This window comes from Alosa sapidissima, chromosome 13, assembly GCF_018492685.1.
Source record: "Alosa sapidissima isolate fAloSap1 chromosome 13, fAloSap1.pri, whole genome shotgun sequence".
NCBI lineage: Eukaryota > Metazoa > Chordata > Actinopteri > Clupeiformes > Clupeidae > Alosa > Alosa sapidissima.
In genome coordinates this window covers 8,135,288-8,156,510 of record NC_055969.1, presented here as the reverse complement: position 1 = coordinate 8,156,510, position 21,223 = coordinate 8,135,288, and the positions used below count along the sequence as shown (strand labels likewise).

At 44.1% G+C, this 21,223-nt stretch overlaps 2 protein-coding genes across 3 annotated transcripts; both read left to right on the top strand.

The window, feature by feature from the left end:
* Positions 1 to 516: 516 nt before the first annotated feature.
* On the top strand, positions 517 to 4,990 carry LOC121680248. 2 transcript variants are annotated; one of them, XM_042059489.1, is made up of 5 exons: positions 517 to 737; positions 2,008 to 2,161; positions 3,270 to 3,453; positions 4,341 to 4,472; positions 4,863 to 4,990. In XM_042059489.1, the coding sequence occupies exons 1-5, from the start codon at positions 609 to 611 to the stop codon at positions 4,951 to 4,953; spliced, it is 690 nt and encodes a 229-aa protein (XP_041915423.1). In that variant the 5' UTR covers positions 517 to 608; the 3' UTR covers positions 4,954 to 4,990. The 2 variants fall into 2 exon arrangements, with proteins under 2 accessions (XP_041915423.1, XP_041915422.1); XM_042059488.1 differs by having other exon boundaries at positions 3,267 to 3,453.
* A 223-nt stretch (positions 4,991 to 5,213) lies between these two features.
* On the top strand, positions 5,214 to 17,669 carry myorg (myogenesis regulating glycosidase (putative)). Its single transcript, XM_042059487.1, has 3 exons — positions 5,214 to 5,369; positions 11,180 to 11,677; positions 13,083 to 17,669. Exons 2-3 carry the CDS (start codon positions 11,412 to 11,414, stop codon positions 14,878 to 14,880), a joined length of 2,064 nt encoding a protein of 687 aa, XP_041915421.1. The 5' UTR covers positions 5,214 to 5,369; positions 11,180 to 11,411; the 3' UTR covers positions 14,881 to 17,669.
* Positions 17,670 to 21,223: the final 3,554 nt, after the last annotated feature.

The following is a 21,223-nucleotide window of genomic DNA, read 5'->3' as shown; positions in this document are numbered from 1 at the left end:
CCTGTGAAGCAGACACCCAGTGAGACAGACAGGAGAGATTAGATGCTGTTGATGGAGGCCCACTCAGATCTCAGACAGCCTGTGGTCTACTCCTGTTTCCACCACTATAACCCGCCCCAAAGCTTTCCAGTAAAGCATGTGGATACTGCACAGTTTATATGTATATGCATATTGTCGAAACTCATTTATAAACTTTTGAAAATTCTTATTTTTTTTGTTGTTGAAAACTCAGTGAGGATATGCAGTGAGGAGTATGTGAATCTATAAACAGATGTGGATGTCATGGATGAGTTCTCTCTGAGGATGTGGACTGGATTGTTTGATCGGCAGTTTACAAAATACCATCAACTGAAAGAGAGAACGTGGTTTGAAAGAAACAAAGAACAACACAGAGCAAAAAGAGAGGAAAGAGAGATGGATGGAGGGTAGGTGGATGAAAGTGAGAAAGAGGGGGGAGTGTCCAGAGTAACGTTGGACACACAAACACACTCACAGTGACCAGTGGAGGAGCAGCTGCAGACTTGTCTGTGTGTGAGTGAGAGGGTGGATGAGTGAATGAGTGAGTGTGTGTATTTGCGTGTGTGAGTGTGCAAGTGTGTGCTGAGGCGATGAGCCCTCAGCTCCATCTCAGCACGTACTCGGAGGAGTTCAGCCCCTCCGGCCGCTGGAGAGCCGCTCAGCCCTGCCGACCCAGACCCTCCTCCGCTCACCGCCGGAACAATCCGCACCCACGACCGGTAAGAACCAACAGCCTCACCCACACAACACCAACAGCTACCTACAGTCAGAACCAGTGAGGATGCAGAACCTTTTCATTCATTCGACATGCAAAAGGACCTGAACCAAGACAGCACACTCTATTAGTAAGGATTCATCCTGATGTCTTGGTAGGTATACAGGGCTTAAAATGGCCTGGAAACCCTTGTGGACTTATAGAGATCCACAGCTAAACAAATCATGACCTACTTAGTCTAAGGTCCAAGGATAATAGGTTAGTATATATGAGCAACTAGTAACTTAAAATGTCTATAGTCAACGACAAAAGGTGCATATAACTTTTAGGACTAATAGAATTTAAAATCACGTCCATCAAGAACCGGTGATGAGGTAAGAGATACATTAAGGAGATGAAGAACTGATTCTGACCAGATACCTATAAACCTAGCAACAAATATTCTAGCAATTTCCTTTTTATTTGGGGCAAGTCTTTCAGTATTCTGACCAGGTTGAGGCAGTTATTTACACATTTATCCCACACTCTAATTTTAATTTCACTTTCTCTCTATGTTCAAAGCCGTTGTTGTGCAGCTCTTTACCAGTGCAAGACAAGGGCTTGAAATCCTCTTAGTCTAATGCAGGCTGTGGTCACCTTATTATCACCCTGCACGGTGTGAGCCCAACATCAGCCGCCTCGTCCCGTCTGGGAAATCAAAGTCTTGGGGAGGCGTCATCAGCAAAGCACAAGACAGTGGTGGCCGCAAAGTGTCCTGAAGTGATATCTTGCAGGAATGAATGTGTAAATTGTTCGAAATGAGAGAAAATGATCTATGGCTAAATATGTGCCATTTCAGAGGGGGCAATCCTTTGTGCCTGTAATGATTTGTTATTGTTGAGTAAGGAGAATGGCTTGACACTAAAAAGTTTGGCTTTATTTTCAGCATGCACTCTCCTGCCGTGATTCTGAGAAAATCCTGTGTTACCTCAAGCAGCTCTTTGAAGCAGGCACAGTTGTGGAGATGTTTGTGATTGACCTGATTTGGGGAATGGGACAAATGAAACCCACTCTAATCATGTTATCTCAGCAGGGAATCAAGCAGAGCTGCTGATCATTATTTATTGATCACTGCACAGTGCACAACACAAAGGGTTTGGAGTGAGCCACCATGTGTGATTGTTTCTGTGTGCGTGCGTGCGTAAGTGTGTGTGTGAGTGTGTGTGTGTGTGAGTGTGTCCTGGAGCCACAGAGGATGCAGGGTTTCTTATTTCCTATTATGCTCTGACATGCAGGACTTCCTGTTCCCCTGGAAACCACAGACAGGCCGCGGGCCGCGACCTCCCCAGCAGGTGACAGCCCCACTGACCCTGATGACTCCAGTGGCACCGGTGGCACATGGGGCGCCTCTGTTCCCCCCTGTCAGACACATGTCAACGCAGTGCCCAGGTATGGATATGTGCATAGCGCTAAACATCACAGTGATTTATTATGAAGTTGATTATTATTATTAGTTAGCCTGAAAAATCCAGAACCTGATAATATAGAAAGATTAAGGATCTGGCCACAAATAATGAAACTGGCTCAACTCGAGGGGCGGCACCAAGCATGCATTAGAAAATCTCACTGCACGCTATTGGATAACACTACGACCAGTGTTTACTGACTGATTCTGGACTTCAACGCAATTGGATAACACTACCACCAATATTGTCGTCATCTGTTTAGCTCGCCTCTGGCCTGCCTAAGTATAAGTATATATACTCTTTTGATCCCTGCATTTATCCCAATCCGTGAATTAGTGAAACACACACAGCACACAGTCAGCACACTGTGAGGTGAAGCACACACTAATCCAGAGCAGTGAGCTGCCCGCTACAGCGGCGCTCTGGGTTAGGTGCCTTGCTCAAGGGCACTTCAGCCGTGGATGTGGGCATGTGAGCATGTGCCCACAACAGATACACCAATGTGATTGGTTACACGAGATGCAAGGGGTAAAAGTAACGTGCATCATTTCTCAATGCCAGAGTCTCTTGCAGAGACAATTCAAATTGTGCTCTCGCGAGAACTCTGGATTTCCAGAGTAATTATTATTATTAGTAGTAGCAGACACTTTCTAATGATGAGACACAGCACTCAAAGAATCTCCCATAGAAATGTGATCTCGCCGCTGGAGCGAGGTCATAAAGCCTTGTGCACGTGCATTTCTGCCTGAAATAGATGCCAAATAAGTGCCCAAAATGCGTTGCAATATGGCCGCCGAGCGGAGGGACTTGCCTTAAAGGACTTAGTAGCAGCAGCAACAGTAGTAGCAATAGTTGCAGTACAGAAGTAGTAATAGTTGTTGTTGTTAGTAATAGTGTTTCTGTTTTCATCATTTGAGATGCACAATGCCTAGGGTGGTTTAGGGTAGGCTACATATTGGGTTTGGCCTCCTAGTGACTTCACGCTGCCAATGTAAAATCATGTGTTAACCACCTGCTGAATTTCTCAGGAGCACTCGAATACTTCTCTATCAGTCTCTCTCTCTGTCTCTCGCTTGCTCTCATTCCAGCAGAGGACATGCCTGCACACATACAGGCCAGGCAGAAGGCAGCAGATAAAGAGGTGCTGCAGAAAGTGGCCTTGCACACCCCTAAAGTGTGTGTGCTGCCCCCTGCTGACTGGCTGAGTAAAGTACAATCCACAGACGCCCCTTTCAGGGAGAAACAACCAACAAGTTCCCCTCAGAGGAAGCAGGGGTATGCTCGCTTAATAATAATCTTCCACACACCTCAAGGATGAGTAACACTTAAGGAATTGGTTAGTCTAAAGAAATGATCACAAAATGTTATTTTCTTGAAATAGAACATTTGAAAACGTGAGGTAATCAGTATTGTTAAGAGCTTCCCAAACTACAGCTCTCCAGGCCTTGTTTGTTTGGCCTTGACTGTCCACCATAAAGGCTATGGTATGTCTACTTCACCCTAGAATAGCTGTTTGTTGCGTTGGCTAATCACACTATTTTCACCATAACTTATCTCCAGCCAATCCACAGTGTCCTTACTCCCTACAAAGGCATACACATGATCCAAGGTTTGGGTGTACATTTTGGTGATTGCTTAAGCAACTCAAAGGCCTGTGTATTACATTAATACATTAGCTGTATGGAACAAAAGATTATAGTAGGGCTAAATAATTGCCATGTTATATATATATATATATATAGTATGTTTGGCTAAAATATGAAAGACACATGAGTAAATGAGTGAATGATTATATTGCTCCATATAAGAAGTATAAGTATATATACTCTTTTGATCCCGTGAGGGAAATTTGGTCTCTGCATTTATCCCAATCCGTGAATTAGTGAAACACACTCAGCACACAGTGAGCACACAGTGAGGTGAAGCACACACTAATCCCGGCGCAGTGAGCTGCCTGCAACAACAGCGGCGCTCGGGGAGCAGTGAGGGGTTAGGTGCCTTGCTCAAGGGCACTTCAGCCGTGCCTACTGGTCGGGGTTCGAACCGGCAACCCTCCGAAGCGCTAACCAGTCCGAAGCGCTAACCAGTAGGCCACAGCTGCCCATTGTCACTTACCTCGATTTGCAACCACATCTCCATCATCCATAATCTCCATTGCTCAGAAAATTTGCAGGAGCTGATGCCCAAAGACGAGGGCAGGTGGTAATGGACCCCCACATCATCTCCTCACTACAGACCGTCCGACCCCCTGCCCACTACAGCCGGTCCAACTCCAAGACTTCCTCAGACTCCAGGTAAGAGGTGACATCTCCTACATCTGCTATCTACGGAGCCCCTAAGGGGACATGAGCAAAAAAAAATCTAAAGTTTAGTTTCATGTGCTCATGTGAAACATTAATGTGCTCACGTGAAACTTTCATGTGCGCACATGAACGTTTCACGTGAGCACATGAACGTTTTGTGTGCGCACGCAAAACCTTTTCACATGAAACTTTCACATGAAACTAAACTTTAGATTTTCTTTTTGCTCAAGTCCCCTTAGGGGCTCCATAGCTATCCAATACTACTGGCTACACCACAAGGCTAGGCCGGTTACATAATAGCACTTAGATCTCTGCAATAGTAATATCAGGACATGAATGGATTAAATTACTTTTAAATCCTGTTGATCTTCTGACTTGCAGTGGAGGACACAGCTGTTTTCATGTGGTCAAACCATTCAAGGCCAGCTTCTACATCATTCACCCAGAGTTTGTGTCGGAGTATCAGCGTTGATCCTGTCCATTGAGCTGGTGTAGGCTGCTGGTTTGACGAACTGAAGAATGTCAGAAATGAAATAGGTTTCAGTGTTATGTTTTTGTAAATTTGTTCATTCGTTAAAAAAATAACGAATTTTAATTAGGTCAGCACATGTGCTTTTTATATCTATTTGTCTTTTTGATTTCCCTGTGGAAATAAAAGCGCAATTGCTGTGACGCACACCTCCTTGTAGTAGCCTAGAGAATATTTTCAGAGAACTACAATTCCCGCCTCTAAGCACAGAGGAAGTCTTGTTTTTTGGACGAGCAACGCAGGGTGGCAGCGACGAGTCCCTCTTCTACCGTACACGGCTCATGTCTTTCTCCGTGACGGGACACTGTCAGATCTGAAGTTATAGTAGCCTAGGCTACACGGAGGAACCACGACTGACGGTGAGTTATTGACATTTGTTATATCTTTGTTCTCAGATGAATCCAGAATTAGCAGTCGTGATAACCTAAACATAGCCCGAAAGTACACCGTTATTCCCTTTCAGCCTACTGCAGCACATTGCTGCACCCTCTTCCTTGTGCGAACCGCAGGCAGAATACGCTTGAAACTCAGAACAGACGCCTGTGGCCACTCGGTTAAACATAGACCACTAACGTTAGCTTCACCAGTGCAGCGATTGAAGTCTCGTCAGGTAGAGACAGAGTGATCTGTTGTTCCTACTCGTGTTTGAGTTAACTTTGTGCCCTGACGTCGTTGCCCCAAGGGCTGAGATAATTTCCATGCGCAACGCTATACCAGTGGTCTCTTTATCCTCTGGAAGAGTTAGCTCCTGGAACCGAAACATAGCCGTCAACAATCTGCCCTGCATTTTTTAAACGACTGTCAGTAGCCACCAATGCAGACTTCTGTGGATTGTTGTCACTGCCACAGCTGGCAAAGGCTCATGGGTGCTAGACGATTTCAACACATGGTGTTTATTTTTGTTATAGTGCCATAGCGTGATTTGCAGTGAATCACAGCAGAGGCATGGGTAGGGATATTGTTTTTAAATAGTCTTTTGGTGGACACACACACACACACACACAGAGGGAGAGAGAGAGATATTATGGGGCTCCTGCTGCCTGGTCACTGGGCCACACAGCACAAGAACAACAAGAGCATGTGGACACACATTCACATACACAGAGATTGCACACTCACCCACACAGTAGGCCTATACAGCAGTGTGACATTCAAAGTCAGCAGTCTGAAATCAGGTCTGGACATGATCTCCTGCAGCTTAGTGTCAGCACTTTTTGTTGGAAAATAAACAGTTGTGAAATGTTGCCCCAAGTGTGCTCTGAGACTGTGAAGTCGTCAAACTGAATGTGGGAAAATCTGGGATTTTGTGACGTATTCAATTTCTTACATTGATAATATTTTTTTCCCAATGCACTTCATAATCTTCATCCTTCATTTATCTTGAATATCTAAAGTTAGCACACAGCTTTTACAAAGGATGCAGAAACTGCACACAATTCATTTCAGAAGTACTGATTTGCACCAACTCTTGCAGTGTGTACTGGTCAGGAGTTCAGATGTGGAGTGCCAAAGTCCTCTGGACTAGAACTGTGTGGAGACAAAGCCTTGCTTCAACAGCCACAATTACGCGTTAGCAGTCCAACAAGTGTTTCTGTCTGCTCACAAAAACACACAGAAACCATGACACAACAGCCGGAAGTACTGGAAATGTCACAATATGGGTTTGAATAGATGTGGTTGAAATGATCAAATGTTTCAGACTTCAGACTGCCATTCTATGTCCAGTAAAGAGGGTAACATTTGTGATATTAGATTAACGAATTCTGCTGAATATTACATCACGGGTGCAGTTAATTCTGCTGTTGATTGAATTCATGTGAGCACATGTTACCGATACATTCTTTTCATTAAATCTTCAAGAGACCCATCTGACCACAGGGATTTACTGGGTAATGAATTAAACACAGTTGTTTGCTAGTCTGTGATGCTAAGGAAATTAAATCGCCCTCCACTCTGCCAGTGCTTAGGTACCATGCCGTAGATGACCCAGTGTGCCAGGACAATAAAGGTGCAAACCAAAGATTCTAGAGCGGAGCTGTTCTAGAGTCTTTGGTGCAAACATCACTGTGAGAGCCTGAGATAATAGTCCAGCTGAGTTAGTAGTCTGGCTAGTGACCTGACCTCCAAATGGAAAATGACCAGAATCTCTAATATGTCAGTGTCAATTTTTTATAATTTGTTTCAGTAGCATAATTTATTGATAAAAGACTGTTAGCATTTCTACCATTCCAGTAAGAAATTGGTGTTGAACTGTGTAGTGACCTGACAAAAAACATTGAGATGTTGTCCTTATAGATCACCGCTTGGGCCACTCTCTTGCTTAAGCTGTATGATGCAGAGTCTCCTCAAAATGAGCACAGATAATCAAATGCACACCCTTTTATTCCCTCTAATGTGGAAAAGCTGCTAAAAATAGCCTACACACTATTTTTTATGAGTGTGTGGCGTTAGAATTGATGAGATTTAATCCACCTCATTCTCTTAATTACATCCTTAATTCAGGAAAGCCTCCTGACCAAAGGGATTTATGGTCTAATGAATTGCATGCTTGTATTTGGCAATGGATGGACTGCAGGGAAATTAGATCCTATGCTGTCGGTGCTCAAGATATGACCAAGATGAACAAATATGCCATGATGTTAAATAAAGCTGTGATGATACCTTCTCTGTGAAGACACCTCAGCATGTACTGGTTGAAATCAGAACTGGATGTATTTACAAGATGTCCACACATTTTCTGTTAACTGTGGTACAAATACTGTAACTACCAACAGAGGTTACACTAGCCCTTTTTAGTTTTGAATGATTTATTCTCATCATGGAGTTGCACCAATGGGTTTCACAGTGAAACTTTCACCTGAAGAGGACACATGCAGACAAACAGACTGCAAACCTTGTTATGAGCTTAGCTAAGCTTATAACAGTTTCATCCAGCACTTATTTCAAAAATCTGACGGTGTAATTAGACATTTTCCACTCCTCTTTCTTGCTAGCGATCTCTCTGCAGTTAGCTTGGAGCTAGGCTAGGCACTTTCTCTCACCCCCTCATCTGCTCCACCCCCGTCCATCCCAGAGGCTGCTAGACTGTCAGGGCTGAGCAGCTGAACAGGAGCATTTAAGGATTTAAGAGCACAATTTCAGATAACCACGCTTCTCCTCTCCTGCAGATAACCACATTTCTTCTTTATCTACCCCCTGTGCTAACAGCTCTGCTAAATCAATACAGATCTCAAGGAGAGAAAACAAGCGTGTGTGTGTGAGAGAGAGAGAGAGAGAACTAAGCAGACTTAACTCACAGAAGTCTTCGTTTTGCCTTAATCTAACGTTGCTCCGATTTGCTTTGATAACTGGCATCAGCCTTTTAATTAAGCATCCTGTTCTCCCTCGCTGCCCAGGAGGGTGGCACCCCGCTCCGCTCCAGGTTTTTTAATAGTTCTGATTATACAGACCCCCCCCCCACCCCCATCACCTCACCTCAGCCTTCTGTTCCCTCTCCCGTTCTCCTGGCCTTGGCGTGGGTGTTTAGAGCTGACGGGTGTTCACTTGCCACAAGATGTTTTGAAAGCAATTAAGGTACCACTTGTTCTGCTCGTGTTTGTTTCAGGCCCTTTACTTCCGTCTGCCTATCCCACTCTGCTTTTCTTTACTTTCTTCTCTGCTCTTATCTTGGCTCGCTCTTCTGTGCTCAGCCTTCCTCACTTTCTCCTCCTATACTCCAGTCATCCTCTCTCTCTCTCTCTCTCTCTCTCACCTCTTCACTCTGTACCTCTGGTAGAGTGCACACGTATTAGCAGGAAACAGACTTTTGCAGTGGCTCCACTGCGAGCTGTGCACTTGTCCTCTGCATACAGATGGCGGCCGCCGTCCCACATGGAAAACAAACCAGTCTCACACATGATTGCTTACAGATTCTCAAAACATTCACTCTTGATACATGTATTTGGAAATGATTCATGAGAATTATACACTGTTGGATGTATTTAGGCATTTATCCTAATCTGAATACATGAGGTATTTCCATCCTGACTTCACGGGGCATTGTCTTGTGTGTAACATTGTATGTACATTTTTATCAATATAAAGGGCCCTACACATGGTGTCAGTGGGCACTGGAGCACAACATTAAAATGTCATGTGGAATCTCCTTCCAGAGATACAGTACATATACCATATGGTTCTACCTCACTAATATGCAGTGTAGGCCAACTCCAAAAATTTTACATTATTTGATAATATAATTACATAACTTCCACATGTCACATTAATACATGCGCTATGATTTATTTCCAGGCTTACTTACTAAGCCAGCTGAGTTTTTGTGAACAGATTGATAAATATTCAGGCCATGGCTTTTGTTTCCTTTTAATGTATGTCTCCATGTATGGTTAAACCATCAGACAACAATATTCAAATGTTATGAGAATGACATAATTCATTGTTTCCTTGGATAAGTCATATCATTGGCTACAGTGACATAAAATAAAACATACCATGGGAAAAAGTTAAAGTTCAGATATATCTGTTTTGACATTATGTTTTGCATGCATACATCCATATTTATCAATACCAAAGAATGGGGAACTGTATCATTAAGATTATTGTCATGTTACTATCGTTGACAAAGTCTGCTTTAGATATGGCCCACTTTAAATATAGGAGATACCCCATATGATTCATTTATAGTGACTGCAATTCACAAGCTTATTAATAGACCAACAACATGAAGATCAAGCTTTCACATCAGTAAGTCTCTGTAATACTCTTGAGTATCCTGATCAAAGATGATGTGTGTGAGCTTACCAGTGACAAACAACACAATGCAAACTTCTTTTGCCGCAGGAGCACCAGTTTGTGTGAGTGCTAGTTATTCTTTGGAAAACTAGATGTACCGCAATGTAATTGCCGCTCCTATGCAGGAAATAGATCTGTCCTTCATTTCTATCCACTAGTCCAAGTGTAAATGTTGTTTGGATATGACCACTGCTTTGCCGGTTGGAGAGAAGGTGGTCGCGAGACTTGTTTTTTGGGGGGTTGCCAAATAAGTTTAAGAACCACTGCTCTAAGCGATGTTGGGTAACGTCACTTCTGTTGACGTTCAAATAAAACAAAAAGCTAGCTGGCTACTCCCTACCCCTCCCTCCCGTGCAATTGAAACTCTCCTTAACGCGCGTCTTGTCGGTCATTGGCTGGAACATTTTGTTATGTTTTTATGGTCCAGGTTATTTTTTTGTGCCATTTTTGGAGCCTGGGCTGCCCAAGGAGACTACTTTTTTTACAGTGTATTCAGGGCACAGGCACCTAGCGCAGTGGTTCTCAAACTGGGGGTCTCCAAAAATATTGGAGGGGTCGCAAAATGATTTGCAGTCTGGATTAAATACATTTTTGCAAAGGTTTTTAGTCAAAGGTTGCCATTGACATAATGCCTTTGATGTTGACATAGCCTACCTATGAGACATGTTCTGCCTCTGCTTCCAATGCCCATCTCACAACAAAACCAAATTCCGCCAGTTAGAGAGAAGGGGGTCGCTAGACTTGTTTTCTGGGGGGGTCGCGAGACTTGGCCCATGTTTTTTGGGGGGTCGCCAGGCAAAAAGTTTAAGAACCACTGACCTAGCGGATGATGAGGTGATGCTCTATGTGACAAAAAATGTTTTAGCTTGTGACATCGCTACAGTACCTTTAATGTATGACTGACACATTCACTATCAATGTGTTATTATAACTTATTTACTGTGAATTGGAAAATGGGAAGTGCTTGTATGGTAAACAACAAGAAATTCGTAATTGAGATTGCCCTGGAAATTGCACACTTGTCTATTACATGACCCCTATACTGATGTGTTCCCAAATGTAGTATTGCTTTGCAGAGGAAGTGAGTTGAGTAAATAAAATGTTGGCACTAGTGTAACACAACCCAAATGACTTGCAACTTTCCACCACCTACGCAAATGTTTTACTCTCTACTGCTTATACAGTAAGGGTCCTTTGAGACGCTTTTTCCTGGGTGGGAGTGTCTTAGCTTGGATAGGTTGACTGTGCCCAGCCCATTTTGTTGGATTATGTGTAGGAACATGCAACAATTAATCTCTTTTAATGTCAAGCCTTTTGTATGATCAGTATTCCTGGGATGATGATCATAGTAGTAATCTTTGTCTTTTTTTTGTCCTAGATTTATGAAAGAGACATTTTTGGAGGACTATTCTGAAGGAAGGAACGGCAGTCATACACCTGTAATCACAAGTCAGTTGCATTAACTACCTCACAAAAAAATTACATTTGAAGGAGCAACTTAGAACTATAGAAACTATAGAAATCTCACTTAATTAAAATCAATTATACCACATTATAAGTAGTGAGTCCTCGCAAATGTTTAGCTGGTGCATGGTTGGCAGAAGGCCACCATGTACCAAGTAGTGCCTGGGGGTGCTGGGGGCACCATTACCGATGCCACCCCAATCAAGAAATCAATCAGCAAGGACACGCGGCCAGTGGTGGCGGCTGGCGTCCTGGGTGTGATGCTGGTCATCGCCGCGGTAACGGCATGGTGCTATTACATCGCCTCGCTGCCCAAGCCTGACCTGCTGAGGACAGAGATGCTGGAGCTCAACAAGGACGGCTTCATCATACGCAACCAAGCAGGATCCATGGTCTTCAAGATGGCCTTCAGGTCAGTGTGACAAGTAGATAGGGGCTGAGACATGTAGATATTTAACATAATTTGGGAATTCGTTTTTTTTTTGAAAACACTAAGAAAGATCCTGATTTTTTGGGTGACATTGATTAAAAGTTACGAAAAACACATGAAGCTTTCGAAAGCATGTTGAGGAGCGAAGAGGTCAGTGCCGCTGGCATTTCTGTGCAATTGGCAATTTTAAAGAACACATGTTAATCCTGTCAACTTGATTTGAGTGACATTTAGTTGGGCAAAAACATAATGAACAAATAAAAAAGCGTCACTTGTTATCATGATTGAGCAGAGCAGGGCATACTTCACTGCACTTCCCCTGCTGTGTCACTGTTGAACTTTGACCTCTGACATTCACTGCACAGATTACTTTATGGAAAGTACACTCTGGAAATGTCATTGTACAATGCTCCTATTTTGGTAATTACAATATTATTGAATTTTATTTAAAGACACGACAGGGAGTTACGTGTAGTGACACAGTGCTGTAGGTACAGTTGAAATCGAATTGTATAGTTTCAGACAGATTGGGCATGTTTGAGAGTCTTCCCTGGCTTGTTCCAGATAGTGTCAACATGACAGAAGACACTATCTGTGGTTGCCATAGTGGTTCTCAGTCTTACACACTATGCATATGTTTACGTGTTGTAGTTTTTCTTTTTCTTCTTTGTAGGAAATAGTTTATGCATGTCTGGCCAGTACATAGACTTCTGTTCAACCAGGGGCTCTCAAACTTTCCCTGTCATTCCCCACTTGTGGAGGTGGGGAAATTTCAAGCCCCATCTGACCCCATCAACTAGCAAAATGATAATGTTAAAATATTATTAATATTATTAATAATATTATTGTCACATTTTGGTTTAACATTACATTTCCCATCTCAGTCCCCTGGATCTGATGGTGCTTTCATTTATATGTTGGCCTGTTTATGAGGCCTTTGTTTATGTGTGGTATGCATGTTATGATCTTCCTTGTCAGAAAAGAAAGGCATGAATAAAGACACAAAAAAGACACATGTCCTCCTGCTTGTGGCGCCCCACTTGTCATGTCTCCATTCCCCACTAGTGGGGCCCGCCCCAAACTTTGAGAACCACTGGATTAAACCTAGTCCTAGTTTAAAAGCTTTTTCTCATTGGAGATCTGCATTGAGGTTCTCTTTTACTCTTTTAGGAAACTAGCCAGTCATTGTTTAACAGCCACTATTCCCTCAACTACAGAGAAGTCTGTTTTCTTTGCGGTCAGACTATGTTCTCACCTAACATCACCTTGCGAAAGCATGTAGAATAGATATTTCTCCATATCTCAGTAATATACATTACGTTTCAATAACAATTGAGTTTTCATCTACCACCAAAATATAGACCTGGGTATATCTTCTGTCTTTCAGGTCAGGTGCATTGGATCTGGACTCATGCTACAAAGATGGTCAAATTCTAAAGTGTGTGCGTTCAAATAATGGGAGAATCAACTTTTTCATCCAGACCGTCTTCGTTAAGACAGTGTCATGCTACCGACTGAGGTGGGAGGAACTGGAGTCGGACCGCCCAGTGGAGCATGCCATGTCTTACAACGGGTCTCATTGGTACGGCGGAGCTGAGACCGCCATCCAGCACTGGCCCATCACCATCTCAGGCCAGCAAGAGCCCAAGCCTTTCGTGACCGGTGATGTTTACTCCAACCGTAACGAGTTTGGCAGCATCCTAGAACGCTACTGGCTCTCGTCCAATGCAACTGCCATCAAGATCAACGACTCAGTGCCCTTTCATCTTGGCTGGAATGACACAGAGAAGACCCTTTACTTCCAGGCACGGTACCAGGACAGCCCATACAGACCTAACCTCGGACAACTGCCCTACGCTGAGCTCAGTTACCGTGTGTGTGTAGGGCTCGACATTGGCTCCATCCATAAGTACATGGTGCGCCGGTATTTTAACAAACCCTACAAAGTTCCCTCCAAAGTCGTGTTCCGACATCCGATTTGGTCTACGTGGGCCTTACACAAGACAGAAATCAATCAGCACAAATTGCTTGAGTATGCAGCCAACATACGAAAGTACGGATTTAATTGTAGCCATTTAGAGCTAGATGATCGGTACACTGAACGGTATGGTAACTTTGATTTTGACCAGGAAAAGTTCCCAAATGCCTCTGGCATGTTTCAGCAGCTTAAGGCTGATGGCTTCCTTGTGTCTCTTTGGACACATCCATTTGTCAACTATGACTCTGAAAACTTTGGGACAGTAGTGGAGAAGGGCTTGCTAGTTATGGAGCCCACTGGAAATCTCCCAGCACTAGTTCGCTGGTGGAACGGAATCGGGGGGATCCTAGACTTTACGAACCCTGAAGCACGGAACTGGTACTCCTCACATCTCCGAAGCCTACGTTCCAAGTATGGTATCACGTCCTTTAAACTTGACGCTGGTGAGACCAGCTACTTGCCCTGGCAGTTCCGGACACGTGCCCACCTGCAAGACCCCAGCACCTTCACACGACGCTACACAGAGATGGCCATCCCCTACAACGAGCGAGCTGAACTGCGCTCAGGGTACCAGTCACAGAACATCTCCTGCTTCTTCCGAATCATTGACCGAGACTCAGTATGGGGCTATGAGCTTGGCCTCAAGTCCCTCATCCCTTCTGTCCTCACCATCAGTATCCTGGGCTACCAATTCATCCTGCCAGACATGATTGGGGGAAATGCCTACCCTAACCGCACACTCGGCGGCCTGGCCCTCCCAGACCGTGAGCTGTATATCCGTTGGCTGGAGCTCTCGGCCTTCATGCCTGCCATGCAGTTCTCAATCCCACCCTGGGAGTATGATGATGAGGTCGTCCAGATAGCCCAGCGTTTCACCAAACTCCACGAGACTCTAGTTGCGCCCCGGGTGCTGGAGTTGGCCAGTGAGGTGTTGGCCACAGGTGACCCCATCATACGTCCCCTGTGGTGGATTGCCAGCACGGATGAGACGGCCTACAAGATTGACTCGCAGTTCCTCATCGGAGACGATCTGATGGTGGCCCCAGTGCTGGAGCCAGGAAAGCAGGAGAGGGATATCTATCTGCCTGCGGGTCACTGGATTAGCTACAAAGGAGAACGCTATGACCTCAAGGAGGCCCTGCATCTCACTGACTATCCAGTGGACCTAGATGAGCTTGCCTATTTTGAATGGATCGCAAAAGCTTAGGCAATTACAATTCAGCATGTTTTTGGTCCATTTCATTCTGTGTGATGTGTGATTTAAGTGTTTAGTTTCAAGGCAAGAAACTGGAATGTTTGTAGTGACAAGCATTTACACTAGTACAAACTGTTTATACAGAATAACAAACCCTTAAAATGTGATATTTTGTATGAAATCAGGTAGTTAAATAATTATTTAATTATGCAATTGAAAAAGGTTACAACCCATTTAAAGCTTTACCGTTCTTTCAAAAATAAGCTCATCCTCTCAGTAGTGTAAATGCTTGTTAAATTGAGGCCTACAGTTTTCTGCCATATTGTGTGTTCATTCTTTAGCCATGTCATGATGTAGTTGTTGTAAGACTTTACTCAGGCTCGTCAAGCAACGAAAGGATCAAATCCTCAAGCAGAAATGAGAGCACAGCGCACCAAGGCACCAGAATGACTCAGTCATCCCAGCGGTGCTGTGGCTAACTACTGCATGAACAGTAAGCTTTTTATCAGCGACTCTCACAAGTCCCTGGTTTGTTCTCTGGCCATGGGACACGACCAGTCTGACGAAACACAGGGCAAAAGTCCACTCACGCTTCTTCATGTGCCTTGCCTTTCACCATTGAATGTACCTTATAATGCAATAACGTAGTTATTACCACAAATTTGAATAATCGTGATGTGTTTAACGACAGACAACAAAGCTTTCTCATAAGTAGTCTTACATTCAAAGCAGCCTCAGTGAGTCATGTAAGGTTATTGTTATGATGTTTCAGGTTTGTATATGCAGGGCAGTGATAATGATCAAATAATATTGTTAAAAAGGGATGTTTTGTGAATCAAAATCTAGGTCACAATTATATGACAATTGTATCTGTCTATTGCTTCTAAGGATGTGGTGTTTGCTACTACATGTTATATTTATATTCACCACTTTGACCTCACAGTATATTTGGTTTGAAATATGTTTGCTGCAGCTCTCTGACCTGACGCCTAAAACCTGACCGCTTTTGTTTTAAGCTGCTATTGTACCTCTATACATGCAATAGCCTTCAGTATGTCCTACTTTGATTCCACTGTATGCTATGTGGCTCTAAGCTGTAGAACAAAAAAATACTGACAAAGATGTTAGGGATTAGGCCATTTTATCTACTTTGGGAATGTATTTACCTGTTTTTGCCTTAGAGTAGTAGCCTCTTGCTCTGACGGCTCAGTTCATCATATTTATGTATCGTTTAGCTGATTTTATGAAATGCCAAACATTTAGGTGAAGACCTACAAGTTGTGAGTGGAGTTGCAAAGTAATTTTCAAGGTTGAATTCAGCACTTTTGATGATTGAAAGTAGGCATTTACCGTCTGCACACCATGTCTTACTGTACTCCTCTCACTTTGCCAATTTAACCAACACTGCCACATTTGTCAAATTAATATCACTATTTTCTAAGCATTTTTGCTTCAACCGCCTCCAAAAACCCTTTCACATTAGATTGGCTGTGCTTTAGCCATTGCTATTGTGTTCTTAGCTTTTAGGAGTCCTTAATACTGGCCTCAGTACAACTTTGTGTGGTCATATTTTCTGCCACTGAGCTGGCATCAACCACTCATCTAAAATAATAAGGGTTTGTTTTAGCTCCATTCTGTCCATGGCCTGTGTGCTGTGTTGCATGTTGTAATGGAGTATTTTGGCAGAAGAGAGATAGAGGGCTCTAGCATGGGTTAGCATCCTGCGTTTCTGTAGACGAACAGTATAAGGCAAACATTGTTCAAGATGGCTGTGCCGTGCTCTATAGGGGCTGGAAAATACCCCTGGTGTTTTGCTAATATCACATAGTTAATATGTTAAGAGTGAAACTTGTCCCAGATTGATCAGTTGTATTTGTATGTTGAAACAGAGCACATTCACTGATTTGTACTCTAAACTTTGGGGAAATGTAAAAAATGTTTTATGTGTGAATCTGGAAACACCAGCATATAGCTTCCAGGCTGAACGTTACTTTCCTCTTTTGAACAACACTTTCACCCTTATTTATTTGGTGGATCCTTATCAAGAAATCACTGCTTACACATAGGAAAGTGACCTGCATACTGCCATCAGCAAATTCCTGAGCAATGTTTCTTCCCCTTACAATGGGTCTAGAAGATCATAAACAGGATTCTGTCCAGAGACAAATCACAGGTTAGATATTTTTAATCATTCACAAAGTGTAAGCTTACCTATCTCACCGATATTGTGCGCACACCCATAGTATAAGCTGATTGTGTCCTAGATAGATATTTGACTGCTGTTTGTGCTACAGTGTTTTTACAGCAGGAATGTCCTATAAAATATGCAGAAAAAGTTTGAAGAATTTAAAATGTATTATTCATATGCACACAGTGGACGTTTTTTTTGTGGGCTTCTCTTTCAGCAGGGCAATAAGATTAATGTGCATGTTTGCTGGACTATGCTTTGTGATATTTCTGAAGAATGAGCACAGTTTTTGTAGGCTGTACAAGTATGCAAACCTGTTGTAGCTTCTCTACTCCACATGAGGGCAGGGCTCACCTTGCTATAGAAACAGGAGAGTGGTATTGATGTTTAAACCTGCCGTATTGGTGTGACTGTACACGGCACAATGTCTAACTCCGTCCAGTAGTGTGGGTTTGGAACCCCCACCCCCTTTTTTTTTTTTTAAACGAAGCCATTTGTTTGACCTAGGTTACCCAATCTCTCATGTAAGTGCTATTGTCATGGAATTGTTTGTTTTTTTCATTCAGTATTGAATGTATGAATGATTAAAGAGGAATAAACACTTGTAATAGTGGTATTGTTTCTTCTATCATACAATGTAATTCACAGTGATACATACTTATACTTTATATACATTTAGCTATGTATGTTGAATGATGTAAAGAACTTGTCTGTAGTACAAATATGAACTACCTCATGGACCATACTGAGACAAAGTAAACTGAGAATTGCCTTCAGTTAGATTGCTAGCCCTGGAAGCAAATGTAATTTGCTGCCGCTAGGGGCGCGTCTAGATTTCTAGGCTATTAGATTGCATGAAAATAGACTGCATCCTCCACATTAGAGTTACACGTGCAGTCATAAATAGGCCTACAAGTGAACTTGTGACTTGAAGTTCGCCTGTAGTAGTCTGATGAAATGGGCCATGAGCCATTTAACCCCAGCCCTGCTTACCATTATGGTCAGATCACAGTGATTGCATTGATAAACTGTGGGATGACTTTGAACAAAAAGTGCAGCCCACGGTCACGGTCTGCAGGAGTCACTGAATGCTTCACACCACCTGCTTTGGCCTGGGCCAGAACAGTAGCCTAACGATTGCTAAGGAGGCTTAGGGAGATTGCCATCTTTAACGCTTGATCAAGGTTCAAATTAGGCGGAGGTCCAGGGCAAAATGAGCTCTCCCTATTTTCCAGACGGCACCTAGCCGAGCCCTTTCAGGACCCTTATTATCCAGTGGCTAATGGCGGACTGATGGAGTAATTTTACAGGTTATATGGAGGTGGCCCTGGATCAATAAATCATTTAGTTTGGAGTTTGGGGGGCAAATGAGAGGCTGACGCCTGTGAAGAGAGGAGGGAGAAAGGGCAAAGCTGCCAGAAAGGGCAAGGCTGGCCATTAACCTGTTGAAGACGCAGCTATCTTCAAAGATTCTTCTGTCATAGTGACAGTTTGAAAAGGGGGCTATGCAATTATTAATAATTCCCTCTAAGAGACGCGGTATGAAAATCGGTGCGGAAACAATACCAGAATTCGTAAGGTCATGAGGCCGATCGATATCAAACAAACACAGATAGCCTAGGCCCTACTGACAATAACGGCCGGGAGCTGATGGGCATCACTGATTTGTATGCGCGAGGAAGGGAGGACTGATTATGACTGCATTTGTGTTTTATTTGAAGCGAATGCATGGCCGTCAGGTCGCCTAGTGTGCCCGCGAGCAAGTTGATTTTGTTTATCAATGATGGCTCCCTGGAAATTGATCCGGGCTTGCGGCCGGCGCAGGGAAGACACACTCGTGCATTGATTAGCTGTCTGTATTCTGTTCCAGAGAAATCAATGCTATTCGAACGTTGGCCGGCTCGCAATGATATTGTTATTTTTTTTTTGCGCAGGGACAACAGACTGGCAGCTTTCTAATCACATCTGCACCAAGATGGAGGTGAGAAGATAGCCTAACCGCGGCTGCTGAGGTGCAGCGTGTGAAGAGTCAGATTGCATTTCCCTAGGCGTCGTTTGTTCACAGTAATGCATGGGTCAAGCTGAGCTGCTGCATGCTGAAGAGATGAGAAGAGATCCTCATTGATCTGTGCGTGTGTGTCTATTAAACATACTTGTGTAGATCAAGGCACAGATGGAGCTAGGCCTACATGTAATTTCGACGCACAGCTGTCTTGTTAACAACTAGTGATGTGGGCTTCAGGAGAGGCTTGTGCTCAAACTGAATTCTCAAACAGGCCCAGAGGCTGACTGGAATATTCCAGGCTACTCATTCCCTATGAGTAGTGCTCAAATGTGCTCATATCCAGCAATTGGTATAGTCACAAATCCTATAAAAAAAAACACTGCTGGGTTGCATGTTTAAGTAGAGTTCAACTCAACAATTTTGGAAAAACCCCAGCAGCAGACTGTTGTTTGCTCAATTTGTTAAAGCTTACACACACATACATCTCTTGTCACCAGGGGGCAGTATAGCTTTGGTGGCTACACAGAAATGCAATCCAGATGTGAACATCTGAAAACCGTCTCTCCCCCTTTTTCTCTCTCTGAACTGAAAGGAGGACACAAACCTGGCACTACACCCTTCCCACATCCACCATACCTCCCTCCAGCCCCCCACCTCAGCCTGTCCACTGCCCACCTGTGTGCCCATCTGCGGAGGAACCATGCCAGTTGTTCTGACTGAGTGCCAGGGTGTCTCAAGCACACCCTCTCCCTCCAGCCCACCTGCCCACCCACCCACACACTTCTCCTCCCGCCCCTCTTCCTCCTGTCTCCCCCCTACACACCACCAACCCCCCCGGCCAGGTGTGTCCGTCAGGCTGTCTCACCCACTGCCACCACCTACACACATCTACACGCTCATCCGCCCCCCCCCCCCCCCCGGTCTTTCACAAGCCAGCTCCAGGTTGTCAGCGAGCAGCCAGGGATCATTCTCCCCCAGTGGCTCTGGTGCCAGGCCAGGGAGGAGAGGGAGAGGGATGGTGTCGGCTGGGCTGGCCTGGCCTGGCGATGGAGCTGTCCTGGAGCGTCAGTGTGTGTGGGGGTTACATGGAAAGTCCATGTGAGACAGAAACACCTGTCCAGTCCTGAAGCGCTGGCAACAAGTGCAAGGTAAATTTATTCTCACGGCGAACTGAAGTTTCAGTGGTATTTTGGGAGCTTTTCTTCACTTCCTTTGTTCATTATTCTGACAGTTTGCCGTTTATTGGCGAAGCAGGATGGCGCTCTTTACGATGCCTTCAGGGGCTGGTATAGGCAAGCAGTGTTGGTGGGGTGTCTATTATCAAGGAATTTATTGAGTGTTTTTTTGAAAACAAGCTGTGAGGTTAACGCAGAGAGACAACTGGTGACGGGAATTGAAAATAAGGGAAGAAAAACAGAAGTGGCGAATAAGGGAAACAGACATATAACGTGTCCTAAGTAATGACCTCCAGGAAAACCTGAATAGCTTCTGCAAAGTGATGTTTAGCTAGTGAATGCGGCAGTGCCGTGTGGAACGTGCCAAGCCATAAAAGTCCCATATGACAGCCCATGAAAGCGTTTAACATGCTCAGCCTGACACAGCATATGACATAGTATGTAAAATACTCCCATGACCCCCCCCCCCCCCTCCCCCCCAACCACACACCATTGGAGAGGAATGGAGAGAGCCCCCAAAGGGACCAGCCGCACAGTTTATAAAAGCTCACCTCGAATCATTACGGTGATGATGTACGGCCCACAAGCCGTATGAGGCCGATATGGGGGTATCTGCGTTAAGAGTGCCCCTGACGGCCCTAAATCAGGCCGCACTATGTGCCTCTGTCCGAACTCTACCTAAGGCTTGAGTTATGAGGGTGTGGGGGTGTTGGGGTATGGACTTCTCTTTCAGCGTTTCTGCTGAACAGTGCTTTATTAAGTTCCTCTTGATCACTGTGCTTGACGCATTGCTTTTAGTTAGGTAAGTGTGTGCATATGAGTGTGTGTGAGAGATAGGATATCATTAAGCGGTGTTAACCCCCCCCCCCCCCCATCTAAACACTGATTCTCCGAAAAGCGAACGCAAACCTGCCCTCCTATCTCCATCATGTAAAATACTCTCGCCTGATTCCATCTCGTATCTGTCTTTGAATTTTTAATCAATAG

Excerpts from the sequence above, each read along its gene's own strand:
- myorg (XM_042059487.1), top strand. The coding sequence starts at position 11,412 with ATGTACCAAGTAGTGCCTGGGGGTGCTGGGGGCACCATTACCGATGCC. Across the intron at positions 11,678-13,082 it reads GTCTTCAAGATGGCCTTCAG|GTCAGGTGCATTGGATCTGG; the intron begins GTCAGTGTGACA and ends TCTGTCTTTCAG.
- LOC121680248 (XM_042059488.1), top strand. The coding sequence starts at position 609 with ATGAGCCCTCAGCTCCATCTCAGCACGTACTCGGAGGAGTTCAGCCCC. Across the intron at positions 3,454-4,340 it reads TCCCCTCAGAGGAAGCAGGG|AAAATTTGCAGGAGCTGATG; the intron begins GTATGCTCGCTT and ends TCCATTGCTCAG. Across the intron at positions 4,473-4,862 it reads AAGACTTCCTCAGACTCCAG|TGGAGGACACAGCTGTTTTC; the intron begins GTAAGAGGTGAC and ends TCTGACTTGCAG.